Genomic DNA, 17,780 nt, shown 5'->3' with positions numbered 1-17,780 from the left:
TTTTGGGGATAGAATCTGGACTTGTCACAGATAGGAATGGGTAGTTCCTAGGGAAGAATTGGTGTATGTAATCTGATGATTATAGTGAAATTCCGTCACTGTTGTGATAGAGACTGGATGTAGGTTGCATTGTACTTAGCAGCTGAACCAGGATACTTCTGGGTGTGATTCTCTCTTTCTCTCATACTCTTATTCTTTTTCTGTTGCGTTGGAGACAAAATTGAAAAATATCTCCTAATCGGTTACGAGACAGAAAAAAAATGTCTCTTGACTTGTTATGAGACAAAAAAATAGAAATATCTCCTGAGGCTAATTTAAAAGGCAGAAAATAATATTCAGAAAAAGGGGCTAAGATTCAACCTCCCCTTCTCTTAGCAACTGATTACCATCAAAGTCTAATCAAATTAAACAATAAGACTTAAAATAATACTAGTCATAACTATTTTTTATTATGTTAGACCAATTTAGTTGAACTTAATTAATAAAAAAACTTAAATGTGTAGTATTATTTTTATTTTTTTTATTATGATTTAACCATTAACTTAATTCTTTTAGTCTCGTTTTTTTTATCTAATAATCTAACAACATATTTTATCATATATTTTTAAACATTAATTGTTAATTAATAACACAAAATAAAAAATTCTGATTGTTCTTTAGCATTTTTTGTTGCAAATATTTGATTCAAAAATAGCAACAAAGAAATCACTTTTGCAGGTACACTTTCTCTCAAAATGTGGCAACTTCTAGTAGCTATGAAATAACGAAAACAGAGTACATAAGGTCGAACCAAAAAGAGGTTAATTTTGCTCAGTATTTGATCCAACCATCAATATATATAGCAAGATGAATATGACGAGAGTCATGGTTGCATTGGGATATAAGTCAATAACAAATGGGTAATTTTCACCATCAAAATACAGAATAAGAACACTCACGTTTTCAGAGTTCTCAACTTCCCATACAACTTTTTTTTATGATTGGACTAGCTAGGGTTAGCCACAAACCTAACAGTAATACGAAGAACGACTCATCAAATTTACAATAAAACAACAGAGTTTCCATTTTTCCCGCCTTGTTTTGCTTCTTCAATCTTCATATGTGCTTGGAGAATGGCAAAGCAAAAGAATAAGTGATTGTTGAAGAATCCTCTTTCTATTAAAGGAAAAAAAAATAACAAACATATAAAAAATGAGTAAAAGAAGGATAATTACCTCAAGGAAGATGGTCCTGTAGTGTGTGTGGTTGGCCTCACTTAAAGGCCAATATTTGCGAGATTAATTTCTTTGCTTTTGGCTTCTAGATTCTCCTTTTCCTCCTCATCAGTTACATACCAATTGTAAGGAAGCTGGACTTTAGGCCCAATGCTACTGTTGTTGCTTTCAGGCACTTCTTCAATAACCAACCCATGATCTTGAAGTAGGATTTCAGACGGACACACAAACATGGAGATTTCCAGTTGATATTGTGAGTTTCTTTGAATTATTTCTATATCTTGCTTGAATACCATGCGCAGTCCCCATTTCCTCATCTCAATGCCTGGGCAGGCTTTAAATGTGATATTGGCTCCTGTTTTCACAAAATGGCAGTGTGGCCGAGAAATATAGATAATCCAGACATGTTCTAAGTTTTGGGTCTTAGGAGGTTGGGACCCACCTTTAAAGTCTAAACGGCATGGCATACAGAAGGTTTCTTCTGCCTGTTCACTTTCAAAAGAAAGATAAAATGGACTCGGCAATGACGTGGACAACCGGTTATGAGAAGAACCAGTAATCGCTGAAGGATCGGTTACACAAAATGCTACACAAAAGGTAAAGCCTATCCAATTGTCATCCATATTATTAGAGTCCACTATCCTTATTGTTGATCCACCCACAAATAAACGATTGAACCACCATGGAATACTACTCCCAGGAATAACAATGTCAAAGCCACACCTGAAATGACAAGGTTGCTGGTACCAGAGGAAACACACAAAGATATATCAGTGAGATAGAGATTGTTTGGAAGTAGTGATAGACTTAGCATAGCATATAATTTCGCACCTTAATTAATCTTGTTAGCCAGACAAATGCCCAATTTAGACAACGCTGTATATCAACTATGGGACAGTAAAGCATATATAGTCCTGAACCGTGATTCCTTGATCCAGATATTGTTTTAAAATATCGTCCTCCTGATGAGTTATTGACAAATGGGAGTGTAGGCAATGAAGAAAGATTAAAGCAATGCTCCAAGTTCAAATATGCTAGGCTGGAAAGACTCTCAATGGTACTGGGTAAACTATTGAATTTGTTACCCTGTAAATTCAGTCTTTCTAACCCCTTTAATTCCCCGATAGTATCAGGGACTTTCCCTAGATTGCAAAAGCCAAGATCTAGAAATGTCAAAGCTTTCGAAATTCGAGGAGAAATGATGGACTTGCCAAGAGTTTGGTGAAGTTTGGATCTTTCATATTTGTTCAAAATAAGCTGAAGTTTCAAAAGCCTTGAGCACCCCTGAAAATCTAGAGTTTGAAGAGATGTCATCCAACTGATATCGTTGGGTCCCTCCTTCAGCCCTAGACAACCTCTCAAACTCAAAGATCTAAGTTTTCCAAGGGACCAGAGAGATTCATGCACCTTAGCCAAACTTGTACATTGTTCAAGATCAAGATATTCTAGATTTAAGATCCTTGAAAAATCTAGCGTAGTTTCCAATTTTGTACAGCCTGAGAGATGTAGAACTATGAGAGAACTTAACTTGCATTCATCACCGCCAAAGTAGAGGGTAACCAAACTACTACAATTTCGCAAATTCAAGTAGACAAGTCGTGCAAGAAGGCCAATTGAAGGGTGAACATGTTGTAGGTTTGTGCATCCTGAAAGATCTAGTCGCTTAAGACTTGTGCACCATTCAAAATTTGGAGTTTCCATAAGCTTTTTCGAGTTGCTCAAATCTAATATTGTTAGGCGAAAAAATGTCTGTGAAATAGAACAACGATCAGCGAGTCAGTTTGTTAAATCAAAGCTTTAAAATCTTCATCAGCAAGTCAGTTTTCTGCCAAAATTTTCGATTCTTCTAAGGGAGAAAGAAAAAATTTCGACCATTAATATATAATAAGGCTTAAAATACTATACTATTTTCTTGCCATAATCACATTAGTTTAAATAAAACTTTAGTGGGTGGTTAGAAAAAATTGCTTATAATGTAAAGGAAATATTTTTTACAAATTAAAATATATTTTGAAAATAAAATTTGGTTACATTTACCCATGTAGGATAAAGAAATTTAATTTCATTTACTCATTTAGGAGAATGAAATTTGAACTTCTAAAAATATTAATAATAAATTTCCATATTCTGTTATATTCATGACTCTTATTAATTTAGTTTTTCAAATTCCAATTATACTATAGTGGTTCTTATAATTGAATTCAAAATACTATAGTGGTGCATAAACTCATTTTTAACATTGAATAAGCAAATTCAGTAATAATCTCGTATTCTTTTTATCACAATAAACTAGCGTAAAACGACTAACGTTTTAATTTGGGGCTAGTGAAGGCCCAAACAACGGTAGAAATTGCTTATAGATATCTATAGAATCAACACGACTATTATTAGATACCAAATAAAAATGTTGTAGTTTTACACTAATTATTTACTCTAATACTAAAGTTTAATTATTCTGCTGTAAAAAATTTAATTATTTTGTAGTTTATTATTCTACTAAACATGTGAAAAACATATATAAATATAAACAACTATGGATTTCTAGTATTCAAAAAATATTTTTGAAAAACAAAACGTTAAAAAATGTTTTTGACATTGTTCATAAACCTGATTTGAATAAAAAATATTCTTACGTTCCAAATATAACGATTTACTACAATTTTAAAAGAAAGGATTAGTTTTAAACTGAACAATAGATCACACACGGACACGGGTTTTTTAATCTATAACAAATACTTCGTTTTATATTTAGTAAATAAAACATATTATGTACTTACATTCATAATTTTTTAAAAAATTGAGTACTTTTAAAGACACTTAAAAATATTTTTTAAAATTAATTTTCTTATTAAAATTAAAAAATATAGTACTAAATTTAATTGTTATTATTTATACTTATTAAAAATATAGTACTTAATCATTGTAATTTATTATTAGTTTAATAAATTACAATGATTAAAAAATTATCTTTTAAAATTTAACTTTAATAAACTACCTTAAAAAAATAATACTTTTATCAATTCTACCTTAACGTAAGAAAATAGAACCATAAGTTTTTTTCCTCACAACCAAGGTATTAACCATTAAATATGGTATTTAATTTGTCATTGACTTGTAAAGGAGAAATAACTGGGCCAAAATTTAAAATTTCTTCCCGTCTAAAATAAAATTCAAAAGTTTAAATCTTGATTAAGGAAAGATGAATCCTTTTGGCAATTAAATCCCACCTATAAAAAGCCTATTCCATTTTGTTTGGTTAGCATTTTATAATCATGCCACCTCATGACTTATAAGTAAATTTTGTTATAATTTTTAGAGGTTATTAGATATTTTAGAAATATTGTTATTTCATAATTTTAACCATTAATTTTATTATAAAATATATATAATTATTTAACGATTAAAATTATTAAAACATTAATATTTTTAGAATACTTGATAATTTTTCTATAAGTTTAAATATTAGGAGAGCGATATTATCAATTTTTAGAATTCTTTAATTATTCTTTATATTTATTATTTTATTTTTTAGGGTAATAAAAAAAAGTTTATTATGAGAATATCATATGAGTTTGTTTGGGTGACTTTCTCATAAAAAGGTCTTTTTTAATTGTTCAAATGGTTCTTTTTAAAAAAATTTTTAAAAGAGTAAAAATAATTTTATGTTAGATATCTCATGTAAAAATATTTTTTTATTTGATAAATTTATTTAACTACAATAATATAAAAGTATTTTTTATTTATTTATTATGTTAAAAATATTTTTAAGTAAAAATTATTTTAAAAATAAATATAAATTATAACTTTTAAAAATATATATTTTTAATTTTTTAGTATTTTTACTTTTATTATTAAAATATTGTCAAACATAAAATAAAAAATATCTTTTTATTAAAAAAATATTTTTCTAACAATTTAATAGTATTCAAACAAACTCATAATATAGAAGTGATATTATCAATTAAAAAATAACAATATATTTATTTCCTAAATCCTATTAAATTAAGTAATTGCCTAATGTAAATAATTTGCATTGTGTATGTTTAGGGACTTACATATAAAATTGAATTTTTAAAATTCAAAATAAAATTTGAATCTAGGTCTGATTATTATTTTTCTTTCGTTAATTTTTTGGTGACTATTTTCTTTCGTTAATTAATGATGCTTTACTTCTGCAATTGTGTCTTATGCAGGAAAAAAGAGAAAGAAAAAGACTAATAGTCTAATAATACCTTGCGGCCTTCCCATAGGCTTTTGATACTGCTACCAGACAAATTCATTTCAACGAGACATTCTGAAGGGTGAAACACTGATGGCAAAGAAGGAAAAGGGTAACCATGCCATGAAAGATACTTCAGACAACTAGAAAGACATTTGAGTTTACTTTCTGAAGGGTGAAACAGTGATGGCAAAGAAGGGAAAGAATAACCATGCGATGAAAGATAATGCTTCATACAACTAGAAAGAGATTTGAGTCTACTTTCTGAATGGTTGTTCTTTTGATGTACAATGAGCATCTTGAGATCCTTCATTTTGGCCAACCCTTCAACCATCTGATTGCAATCGCTGATATCCTCTTTTATATCAACAACTATGGCTTTAATCTCATTTGTTCCCTGACAAACATGAATTTTTAGTAAACAACAATGGAAGTACTTTAAAAATGTTTAATTTTGTAGTTTTGACAAATTTGCACACAAGTATCTCTGTAATTTAAAATTTGAAATGGCATTTCTATATTTAATAAAAAAATTTAATTTGGTTCCTCTTTACAATTGTGTTATGATAATAAATATCTTTAGAATATTTTATTTCAAATTAAAAAAAATTAATATTCTAAGAATATTTATTAATTTTTTAAACAATTTCGTTAGACAACCAACAAAGAACTAACTAAAAACAAATTAACAAACATTATCGAACTATTCTCCATAATAATTAATTGTTATTAATTAGTGATTATTTAAATTTTATTTATAAGAAAATATAAAATTAATAATTATTAACTACAGTTGTTTAAATTTGATTGATTAAGAGTTATTTACCTATATTTTCTTTTTTTCAAATAACAAGTAAGAACTTAATTAAAAATAAATTTATGTTATAAAAGTCTAATTGCAAAACTGCAAGAATTTAATTGAAAGTTTAACAAAAACATAAAAAGTTTCAAAGTAATTAAACAGAAAAAAGAAAACCGGATCATCGGCATATATATGTTCAATCACTTAGTTTCATTAGAAAATTTTAATTTTCACGGGGTGACGCATTACCGTTTCTGACATCAAGACATGATGGAAATCCTTGTAACTCCATATCCTACTCCATGATCCAGGTTCTTGAGGATATTTCTCCCGAACAATTTTCTTTCCCAACTCTTGCAGCATTTCGTGCATATGAATTTCTTGGTTTCTAATGGTTATGAGTGATTTTTCCGCAATAACTGAAATTCCAATATGAGGATATAATCCAAGAGAATCTAGTATTCGCTTTACATAATCCTCCCTCTCCCCTCTGAAAAAACAAGCAATGTGTAGAAATATTTCTTTCTCCTCAAATTGTAGCCCCTCATAACTTATCCGAAGCACATTTGCAATTTCGTCTTCTAGATTATTCCTTAATCTATCCAAAGCATCTTTCCATTGGGTAGCATTGCGGGAACACAAGAAAGAACCCACCACTCTAATTGTCAGTGGATGTCTTTGAGCGTATTCAAGTACTTCAGGAATCAGCTCCTCACAATTGTTGCTTGGACCCTCTCTCTTGAAGGCTTTTCTACTAAACAGTTCATAAGCTTCTTTATCACTCAATAGGGGAACATTGTGAACTTCATCCGCTCCATACGCTTTTAAAATATGCTCATCCCTGGTGGTTATGATTATTCTACTCCCTTCACAAAGTAATTTAGGATTGATAGCCAACTCTTCCAATTGCTTTAGGTGATCAACATTGTCCAACACAATAAGGACCTTTATACTGTGTAGCCTATTTATTATAATCCCAGATATCTCAGAAGGACTTTTAGTATCTAATCTTTTTACCTCCAAAGCTTGGCGAAGAATTTGTTTTTGTATGGCCATAGCACCACCATCCTTGTAAAGTTTGCTCACATTCTCCACAAAACAAGAAGCATCAAATTGATAAGAGATTCTATCATATAAGGCAGTAGCATGAGTTGTCTTTCCTATACCGCCCATCCCCCATAATCCTAAAACTCGAAAGCCATCATCCTCTGATCTTAACTTGAGAAGCTTTTCCAATTCTTCCACACGAGGTTGCATCCCAATCAAGTCATCAGCAAACCCAGAGAATTTATGATTCAATGTTTTCACTATTTTCTGAACAATATTTTCAACCTCTTTGAACTCTGGCCTGAAATAGAAACAAAAATATAATACTGATGAGAAGTAAGAACATAACGGAACTAATATAAATTAGATTTCTAGCCTATCCAAACTTGATCGATTAATAAGTACATGCACAACGATGGAAAAGAAAAATTAATAAGAATGGTTTGTGTGGTAGTATACGTACTTATTTCTAACATCCCAACCAACAGAATTTGCCAAAGTCGTCATAGCACTCTTCCAGCGACGGACCTTATTTAGCTGTTGTCTCTGTGAATGGGAAATAAAAGCATCGTGGTACACACCGTTCTGTTTGCGCACATGAGAAGGATCCACATCATAGAAAACTGGCAAGATAGCTTGATTGAACTCTCTCTGGCAGTCAACAATAGCAGCCATTTCATCTAAACACCAAGTGGAAGTGGGGTACTCCTTTGAGAAGACAACAATGGAAACCCGTGAATCCCTAATTGCCTGCATCAGCTGAGATGAAATGGGTTGACCTTGCTCCAGCGTCTTGTCATCCTTGAAGATGAAGATACCTTTTCGGATGAGGTGATTGTAGAGATGATCGACGAAGGTGTTGCGGGTGTCTGCACCCCTGAAACTGATGAAAACGTCGTATTTGCAAATTCGCTGAGGCGGTGCGGTGCTGATTCTTTCCATCGGATGAGAGGTGATGTGAGGTTCACTTGGCAATGAAGCAAGCAGTGATGGAGAAATGATAGCGTTTTAGACTAGAGCAAGAGATGTAAAAAACAATGCAAATGAATGAAATAGCGACAGGTTACTTTTTGAATTTCGTGGACAGAGCAAGTCAACTGGGTTGACTTTGTGAATGTCGCCTAAACATTGAAATGTGGACAACACAAGAATTGGGGAAAGGCTCTTGGCTAGCTCTTGCCTTCTTGGATCGAAAATTGGAACGCATGCACCATGCATTAAGCGTTCTTAATGACCACTCCTTGAAAAAATCGAATATGCAAATCAAAACAAAACAAGACCGTGTACGACCAAGAATTTTATAGGAAAACAAAATAGGTGGATACCAAGGTTCTGAAAACCGAACCGGTCATCGAACCGCAGGTTCTGAAAACCGAACCGATCATCGAACCGTTCTAGTTACTGGTTTACTGATTTACAGGTTTAACCGGTTTAACTGTAGTTGAACCGAAAAAACCGTTTTCTAATAAAATAATAAATAAAATATAAATAAACATACCAAAACTATATGATCTTATCAATTTACAAACTCAAAAGTTTTTTTAAACTCTTAAAATATATGTTTTCAAGCACTTTTGTCATCATCATATTCAGCTTTACATTCATCACTCAATTAAAGAATCCACAATCCTAATCCTCTATGATTTCTTTTGGAAAAATAAAATTCCATTCAAGAAGGAAACCATAGCTCTAAGTAATTGAGAATATTTGTGAAACTCAGCACCAAGACATAGAACAAGTATACATATAGAGTAGTACCAAACAATCCAATTCTCAATTCCATGAATCATAAATAAAAGGGTGTCTAAATATTCACAGAATCAATCAAATTCAACATTAAAAAGCATCAAAAATCAAATTCAACAAACAACATCCAAACAATTAATCTTGCTAGTGTGACTTAATACTAATGCTAACAACATCCTAAATATAATGTATTACTGTAACAGAGTAATAGATTCTGCACAAATTGAAATTTTCATTCTTGTGAACATTATATATAATTATCTTTTTTGGTTTCTTGGACCTGCTCTATAATGATTATATTATATGTGACAGATTTTTTTTTTATTGTAAGTCCAACACATGTAAAAACCTGAACACGCCCAATATAGCATACAGAATCAGACATAAATGAACATTTTTTGCACTATGAAATCAACAATGAGAGTAACATTAATGATATAAACATATAAACAATGTCATTGATGCTAACATAATACTTACAATTGCTTCAAGTCAGTTTCAAATTAACAACAATCAAATACTACTCAAAATTAAACAATATTAGAAAACTTCTTCAGCCAAATCCACATAAAGAAGTTGTTATCTTCAAAATCTTCTTCCCTAAGAACCAAACATGTGAGATCCTTCAACAATAGATTTTCCTCTGTGCAATAATGTGTCAATGAATGGCCACACAAGTTTATTTTCCAGTGAGATCCTTCAACAACTAATATTTTTTTGTGTGAAATAGTCCTCACATATACACACATCAACACGGAAAGATCAATCACAAAATGAAAATCATTTAATAATGCTTCAAATGGGTGTTGACCCGGTCTGTATACGAATGGTGTTGCTGAATGAAATGATGAATGTAGAAGCAACAATTAATCATACTTCAAGTAATAACAGCAAGGTTTAGAAGTTAGAACCAAGAATTAATCATACTTCAATAATTATTATTACAACAAATTAGATTTATACCTAGGGTTAGTGGAAGACAGGGAAGAATGTAGAGCTGGCGGCGACAGGGACAGTGACTGGGGTGGAAGGGTAAAACAGAGCAGGCGCCAGCAGGAAGACACTCGCGACGACAAGGAGTGGTGGCAGTGGCTGCGATTTCCACGGATGACTTCTCGATGGAAAGGGCTGTGCGAATCTCCAAAGAACTTGCGACGGTGAGTGACTTCCACGGAACTTGCGACGGCTGCGGTGGCTGGACGGAGGTTGCACCGGAAGCTCAAGGTGGAGACTCGAGGCGTGGGAACTGAGTGCGAGAGATGAGAGTGGAGGGTGGAGGGTGGAGGCTCGACAGTTGGGTGAAGACTGAAAACTGAAAGGCTAGGGTTCATTTTTGGATTTGTGGGCAAAACGCAGCGTTTTTGACAAAATTTTAAAAACCGGCCGGGTCACGGTTCGGTTTGACCGACCGGTTCTCGGCCGGTTCAGCGGTTTAACAAAGGTTTTTAAATTTAGCGGTTTTACCTTTTGTTCGAACCGTATTTGCTAACGGTTCCCGGTTCGACCGGCCGGTTCGAACTGGTTTCCAGAACATTGGTGGATACTACACAGTAGATTGAAGATTTTATAATTAGGAGTTACTCGTATAAAGACGCTTAAAACATCTTTTTTAAAAGATGATTTTTAGTAATTAAAATTTAATATATATAATTAATTAAATAAATCGTGTTATTTTTGTCAAAATTAGATCAGATAAATTGATTTAGCCGAAAAATCAGTAAACCAAATTTTGAATTGACTAAATTAATATTCTCTTTTATAGAAATAACTACAATAACTCTATTATAGAAAATGACTAAAATATTTCTATATATATATATTTTTTTTTTCTTTTAATTTTAAGAACCCTAAATCCTAATTCTATAATAGTACAGAGATAAGAGAAGAATTAGGATTTTCGGTTCTCAAAATTTATATAATAATAATAATAATGAGTATTTTAGTTATTTTTTATAATAGAATAGATATTGTAGTCATTTTTTATATTAAAAAATATTAATTTAGACCAGTTCAAAGTGTAATTCACTGATTTTTTGGCTAAAATCAATTTGTTCGATCTAATTTTGATAAAAATAACATGATTTAATCAATTATATGTAATGAATTTTAATTATTGAAAAATATCTTTAAAAAAAAGACATTTTAAGCGTCTTTATCTGAGTGGCTCCTTTTATAATTATCTTAATGTAAAAATATTTTTTTTATTCTCATATTTTTTTAGAGTTTGAGTTCCCTCTTAACTTTAAAAAAAAATTATAAGATTTAATTTTAATATATTATAAAAGTGTTACTTTTATTTAAAATATAGCTAAACAAACAAATCATACTTTTAAGTTTTAAAACAAATATTTTTATAAAAAAATATTTGTAACATCTCTATTTGAGTAGAATAGTAGATACTAAAAAAATATTGTTGTTATTTTTTTTTGTCTATGATATAGATAAATGAGTATTATTACTTTTTGTTGTATTTCTATTATTAATTTTATTTCATTTAAGTTTTCTCTCAAAAGTCAAATTTAGGATATCAAAAGTTGACTTGAATTCATTTTGTTGGCAAATTTTATTTCCATTATTCTGTGGGACCAAATAATCTTATCTGTAGTTCTATTCACATTAATGAATACTTATATTTTATTTTATTTATTTTTAAAAGAAATCCTCCTTTGTTTTTTTTTAATGCTCTAGAATCAATTTTGGCGCCATCACTTGAAAAAATTATAGCAAATTTATAATTTTTATTTTAATCTAGATATTTTTAATTTATAAATTGAATTGTATTTTTTTTAATGGTGGAAACTCAAATGCAATCAATTTCACGTGAAATTAATATTGAGATATCAACTTCATCTAAGGCTTTGAGATATCAACTTAACGTGAATTCGACTTTACCTGAGTTTTTATCTTTTTCAATAGTTTAATGATTTAGCTAGACTCACCTACAGTCTCAAATTGGACAAACAAATACAATTCAAAGAACCCACCAGAGGCATTATGCCATCCAAATCAAAGCACCTATCATAAGAACAAAACAATTATTCTAATTTTTAAGTATACTCGAATTACATAAAACTCGAATAATCTTCAGTAGCTCAAGTTGATAATTTCTTTCCTTCTATATTCATTTCTAATAGATGTTCCACACTTCCACTTCTCATTTCTTTCTTCACATTTTCCTATTTTAGTGGCAGTTCATAATAATAGAAATAATTCTTGCTTCATTCTATACCTGTTCCAGTAACTGCAGCCACTTGTTCCATAAAGTGTACCAGTTCTTCAATTCTTGGGACATATCTATTTCTCTGAAGTCTGAACCACTCCTTCTTGGCCGTGACCTTTTATTCTGGTCGTACCTCTGTGGCTCTGTCCTCTGTTCCCAAACACCTTTTCCTTCATCTTTTATCCAATGAAATCCCTTTAAATTGAATTAAGTTTCTAAACAATCAAATTTTTTTTAGTGAATTTTTTTTTTAAACTGAAATCAAAGATAACACAGGATGAGAAATTGAGAATGTTTCGTTGTTGCTGATGTAAGATTCTGAAGTTTGGATTTCTTCATGAGAAATTCTTATTGGAGAGATAGCAATGATAGTGAAAGAGAACCAGGGGAAAATGATGATTAATTTAATTGATCACAAAACTCGTATATATATAAAGAGAGTGGTTGCAACTTGCATCAACTCAGCAAAACAGAAAAACAGAAAAGTAACTATCAGTGTAACTAACTTCCAAGTATAGCTAAGTTAACTGTCATCGGCTTCTAGGTTCTAAGTTCTAACTGTGGCCAAGTACAAATACTCTCCTTAGTTTCTAATATGCAATAAATCATTATGAGTACTTAAAAGAAGGATAATTACCTGAAAAAGAAGAGATGTGCACAGACCAATAAATTGGAGTAGTTGTTTTCTTCCGCCCAGGCCTCTTTCATATAGTGTTTTACCTCTTACATCAAGTGCCACTCACACAGTAGAAGCTGAAAATATATAATCTTGACCAATGACTGAAAGTTGTGGATACCGTTCTAAAGTGCCTTTCATCTCATGAAGACCATGAAATGAAGCCTCGGGAAATCTTCTAAGCTCATGACAGTGCGCCAAGTTTAAATATGCTAGCTTAGAACAAATCCACTCCCCATCGAAAAACATCAACTCTCCAACAAAATCAAGAATTCTTTGTGGCTCAAGGAAGACAGGACTCAAAAACATCAAAGATTCCAGGCAGGAGGAAGGCGCAAATTTTCGTCTGCAGCGGGGAAGGTTGGTTATCATCATGCAACCGCTCAAATCAAGAATTAGGAGGGATGAGTTGCCATTGAGAATGTAAGGTGCATGAACAAGATTTTTGCAGCCTCTCAGACTCAAGTACTTAAGCGTTGCAAGAGTACCAATAGACTCATGCATTGTGGACAAACTTGTGCATCGCTCAAGATCAAGGTACCTAAGATTTGAAAGTTCTGTGAAATCTGGTGTTTGTTGGAGGTTGGTGCAGCCAGAGAGCAGTAGAGTTCTTAGGGAACTTAACTGGCAATTAGGGCCGAAATCAAGAAGGGATAGACTGCTACATTCTCGCAAACTCAAGTAATTAAGCTCTCTGAGAAGTCCGATTGAATCATGGACTTCAGTTAGGTTTATGCATCCTGTAAGATCCAGCCGCACAAGTCCTTGGCAGCATGCAAAATTTGGAGTGATTACAAGATCTCTCGAGTTCCTCAGATTCATCCTTTTTAGATTTGGAATTGCCTGTGAGGAAAGAATTGACTACAAACATATCAGATTTAGTTGTCAATTCTAGCTGGAAATTCAGTAAAATTATTAAGACTTTTAAAACAAGTAAACAACTAAATCTGTTTTTTTAATATTAGAATCAATACTTTTTATTAATATTAACTAATATTTTTAACAAACATCTTATTTTTATATTATTAGGATTTAAAATTTAATGTTTAGTATTTAAAATTTAATACTCATGGTATAAAATGTTAGCCAACATTTGACCAAAAATAATAAATTTTTTTGTTATATTGGCTATAACATTACTCTTTTTTTCTAAAACTTTCAAATATTCAATAAATCTCAAATGTCAAAAGAAAATAGTAAGAAAAAGGCTTTTATATGGTCTTTAACCCCACCGTTAATAAAAAAATAAAGGCATGCATTTATAATTTCAGGTAAAAATATTTGTGGACTTTTTTTTTTGACATTATTATCGAAGGAATTTTGTAGGTTTATCCCGTTTAACAACTAGTAGTCACGATAATGTCAATGAATCAATTCACTAAAAAGTTATTTTAACATTCAACAGTGAAGGTGGCCAGGCAAAATGAAGCAGTTAAAAACTTAAAATTTTCATTTTGTGAAGAATGATGTTACATGTACATCAAAATCAGTTACCGGTATAAAATACATGAAATATAAATATATGTTGAAAATAAATTAAATTACACATATATTTATACAAAAATACATTGATAGCTGATTTTAGTGAGTAATTTTAGTATACGAGTAACATTTTTGTTCTGGGAATAATCTTCCAAAGCAGAGTCAAACACCCGAGTAAAATTTACTAAATTCTGAAATCAAAAGACCGTATGCTTAACAAACTCAAGGCCCTTCAGCACGGGCCAACACCATGGTTCACTTTCTAAAGTTTGGAAATAATAATACAATCATATTACCTGGCTGCCTTCCCATAGTCGTCCGATGCTGCTATTAGGTAAATTCAATTCAGCAAGATTAGACCATATGCATAGTGACAAAGAAGTGTAAGAGAAACCATGCCATGAAAGATAGCATAACTTATTGAAACGAAAAGTGAGCTTTTCTGAGGAGCTCTTATGATGATGTAATATCAACAGTCTAAGATCCCTCAGTTCTGACAATCCGCCAATTTTCATGTATTTGGAGACATCTTCATCCAAAACTATGGCCTGAACTTTGTTTCCTTCCTGAAAAGATCTTAAGCTGTTACCATTTTTGTATGATAAAAGTACAAAAATGTTATATGTACATTAAAAATCAATCACAAAATAACATTGTAGAAACACAAAAATCATAAAATGAATTTCGCGATGACTTGTTACCATATCTATCAAGACTTCTTGGAAATCCTCTGCATTCCACAATCTAGACCAGCATTTTGGCTCGTCTTTATTATTGCCCCGAACAATTTTTTTGCCCAAATCTTGTAATATTTGATGCATATGAATTTCGTGATTCCTAATTTTTATGAGAGATTTCTTCCGGATCTCTTGAATTGCAAGGTGGGGATCCGATATTCTACTCCCTAGAATGTGCTCCACATACTTCTTGTTTTTTCCCTTAAAGAAACAAGCTATATCTAGAAAGATCATCTTCTCATCTTCATTCAGAACTTCGTAATCTTTTTCCTGCAGAGAGTTCATATATTTTTCTTCTGGATATTCTCTCCATCTCTGGAAGCATCTTTCCCAATGTGCTTCAGCTTTTTGATTGAAGTAGTAACCCAGTTTTATAATTGCTGAAGGAAGACATTGAGCATATTCTATTATCCTACGAGATACATCACTGATAGCCAGGCTATGACAATCAATTTTGAAGGCTTTTCTTTGAAAAAGTTCAAGAGCTTCATCATCATTCAATAGTTGAACCTCGTGAATTTCATACGCTGTATTCACATTGAGAATATGCTGAAATCTAGTAGTTATGACAACTCTGCTTCCTAACCCAAGTGAGTCAGGAACTATACCCAAATCATCCCATTGTTTTGGATCACCAACATCGTCAAGAACTATAAGAACCCTTTTAGGAAGATTTCGGTTACACAGTCTATTTTGTAGCATCTTGGCTATTTCGGCAGGATCATCAGACTCAACTTGTTCCTGAAACAGTTGACGAAGAATTTGTTTTTGAACGTTTGTAGTAGCAGTCTCGCAGGCATTGGCATGCCTTGTATAAATACCGTTTACGCCCTGAATAAAACAACAAGCATCAAATTGATGAGATATTCTATCGTACAAGATCATGGCAAGAACTGTCTTTCCTATGCCGCTCATGCCCCAAATTTCAAGAATTTGAAAAGCAACATTCCCTGATGTCAAGTTGAGTCGTCTTTCGAGCTCTGCTACTCGGGGCTGTATCCCAATTAGATCACTGGCAAGTAATGTGAATCTATGATTCAATTCCTTTGCCACAAAACTAGTAATCTCTTCCAGGTGTGTAGTCTCAGGTCTGAAAAAGGGGAGGAAAAATCACGTCCGTGAAACAGGCATAACGAAAAATATATAGGATTATGACTTATTTTGGTAAAAATATATAGTTTGCCTAACAAGAACGACCAATTGACCATGAAACACTAAGAGAATTTAGAAACAAGAAAAGGTCGTTTTGGGTACATACCTGTTCGAGTCTACAATAGAGAACCCGCATACTTTAGCCAAATACTTCATATCAACCTTCCATCGGGCAACCCTATTGGAAAATTTCCTGAATCGCTCTGAATTGAAGTGGACTTCGTACGGGCCCGTTTGACTTCCAACATCAGAAGAAGGAACGTCATAGAAAACTGGGACAACAATTTGTTTATTTTGTCGGTGGAGATCAGCTATCGTGGACATTTCATCGAGACACCATGTGGAGGTCGGGTATGTGCTAGAGAAGACTACAATAGCAAGCCTTGAATCTCTAATTGCATCCATTAGCTCGGCTTTAATGCGTTTTCCTTTCTTGAGCCTTACATTATCCTTGAACGTGAAAATGCCTCTTCTTTCGAGACGTTCGAAAAGATGATCAACGAAAGTGTTGCGGACGTCGGGACCACGGAAGCTTAGGAACACATCGTATCTATAGACCTGTTTATGGGAATCCACGCATTCTTCGCTGTTGTTTGAATCCAGAGAATGAACGGGAGGAGTATCTTCCTCGCATAAAGAACTGACTTCGCTGATGTTTGAATCCACAGAATGATAGGAAGATGAATCTTCGTCGTCGCTCAGGGTGGAAGTTATAACTTGCTGGTCACCATGGACGTTGTCGGATTCCAGGGGAGGAGCAGAAGCTCCATCTCGATGTCCCAACTGACCCGCCAGAGTCCAAATCTTGCTTTCCAGTGAGGATTTCCAAGTGGATAACCTGTCTGATATTAATAGACTCAAAATCATACCTGCTATGAAAGAGCTAACTAAAGGTAACCAATTACCCAAATCTGATGATATGTCACCTGAATATTTTGAGCTCATTTTCTCTGCTATTCTACAGACTATGATGATCATTGATGGGGGATGAGTGGAATTTGGTCCAGTTAAGCGAGGAACAATCACCGGACTAAAACTCATTGAACTTTTAAAAATAAAAAAAAAGTCAACGTCAATGGTCTAGCAGGACCGGCTGGTGCTCTTGTATTTTCTGGCTTGGAGAGTATGGGGATGGCGGACAATATTTTATTTTGGAGGATATATGGAAGAACATTTTAAAATCGTCTTTTTTTTTTAAGATATTTTTTAATAATTAAATTTAATATATATAATTAATTAAAGGGTAGTGTTAGGGAGCCAACGGTTTAAGTATATAATGTATACAATGGGCTATTGAGTTATAAAATAAACATCACCTATACTATCCAGAATAACCATCCGAGATATTCTATTGGTTCCCTATACTTTCTCTTAATTAAATTATATTATTTTTATTAAAATTAAATTTGATAAATTAATTTGATTAAAAAATCAGTAAATTAAATATTAAATTATTCTAAATTAATATTTTTTTATAAAAATAAC

At 32.2% G+C, this 17,780-nt stretch overlaps 2 protein-coding genes across 7 annotated transcripts; both read right to left on the bottom strand.

The window, feature by feature from the left end:
• Positions 1-881: 881 nt before the first annotated feature.
• Positions 882-10,351, bottom strand: LOC107462392 (disease resistance protein RPV1-like). 2 transcript variants are annotated; one of them, XM_021129421.2, is made up of 7 exons: positions 9,992-10,351; positions 7,746-8,249; positions 6,485-7,583; positions 5,447-5,830; positions 2,046-2,963; positions 1,215-1,954; positions 882-1,104 (listed from the first exon to the last, which is right to left on the bottom strand). In XM_021129421.2, exons 2-6 carry the CDS (start codon positions 8,222-8,224, stop codon positions 1,256-1,258), a joined length of 3,579 nt encoding a protein of 1,192 aa, XP_020985080.2. In that variant the 5' UTR covers positions 8,225-8,249; positions 9,992-10,351; the 3' UTR covers positions 882-1,104; positions 1,215-1,255. The 2 variants fall into 2 exon arrangements, with proteins under 2 accessions (XP_020985080.2, XP_020985081.2); XM_021129422.2 differs by having other exon boundaries at positions 882-1,093.
• Positions 10,352-12,112: 1,761 nt separating this feature from the next.
• LOC107462394 (disease resistance protein Roq1-like) lies at positions 12,113-17,404 on the bottom strand. 5 transcript variants are annotated; one of them, XM_052252885.1, is made up of 6 exons: positions 16,402-17,404; positions 15,108-16,233; positions 14,824-14,972; positions 14,703-14,730; positions 12,886-13,767; positions 12,113-12,443 (listed from the first exon to the last, which is right to left on the bottom strand). In XM_052252885.1, the coding sequence occupies exons 1-5, from the start codon at positions 17,334-17,336 to the stop codon at positions 12,988-12,990; spliced, it is 3,018 nt and encodes a 1,005-aa protein (XP_052108845.1). In that variant the 5' UTR covers positions 17,337-17,404; the 3' UTR covers positions 12,113-12,443; positions 12,886-12,987. The 5 variants fall into 5 exon arrangements, with proteins under 5 accessions (XP_052108845.1, XP_020985079.1, XP_015936444.1 ...); XM_021129420.2 differs by having other exon boundaries at positions 12,886-13,785; positions 14,703-14,972; positions 16,402-17,137; positions 17,222-17,404; XM_016080958.3 differs by having other exon boundaries at positions 12,886-13,785; positions 14,703-14,972.
• Positions 17,405-17,780: the final 376 nt, after the last annotated feature.

The sequence above is a fragment of the Arachis duranensis genome, chromosome 8 (genome assembly GCF_000817695.3).
Source record: "Arachis duranensis cultivar V14167 chromosome 8, aradu.V14167.gnm2.J7QH, whole genome shotgun sequence".
In the NCBI taxonomy this organism is placed as follows: Eukaryota; Viridiplantae; Streptophyta; class Magnoliopsida; order Fabales; family Fabaceae; genus Arachis; species Arachis duranensis.
Note: the sequence above shows the minus strand (reverse complement) of the source record. Positions and strands in the feature narration are given on the sequence as shown.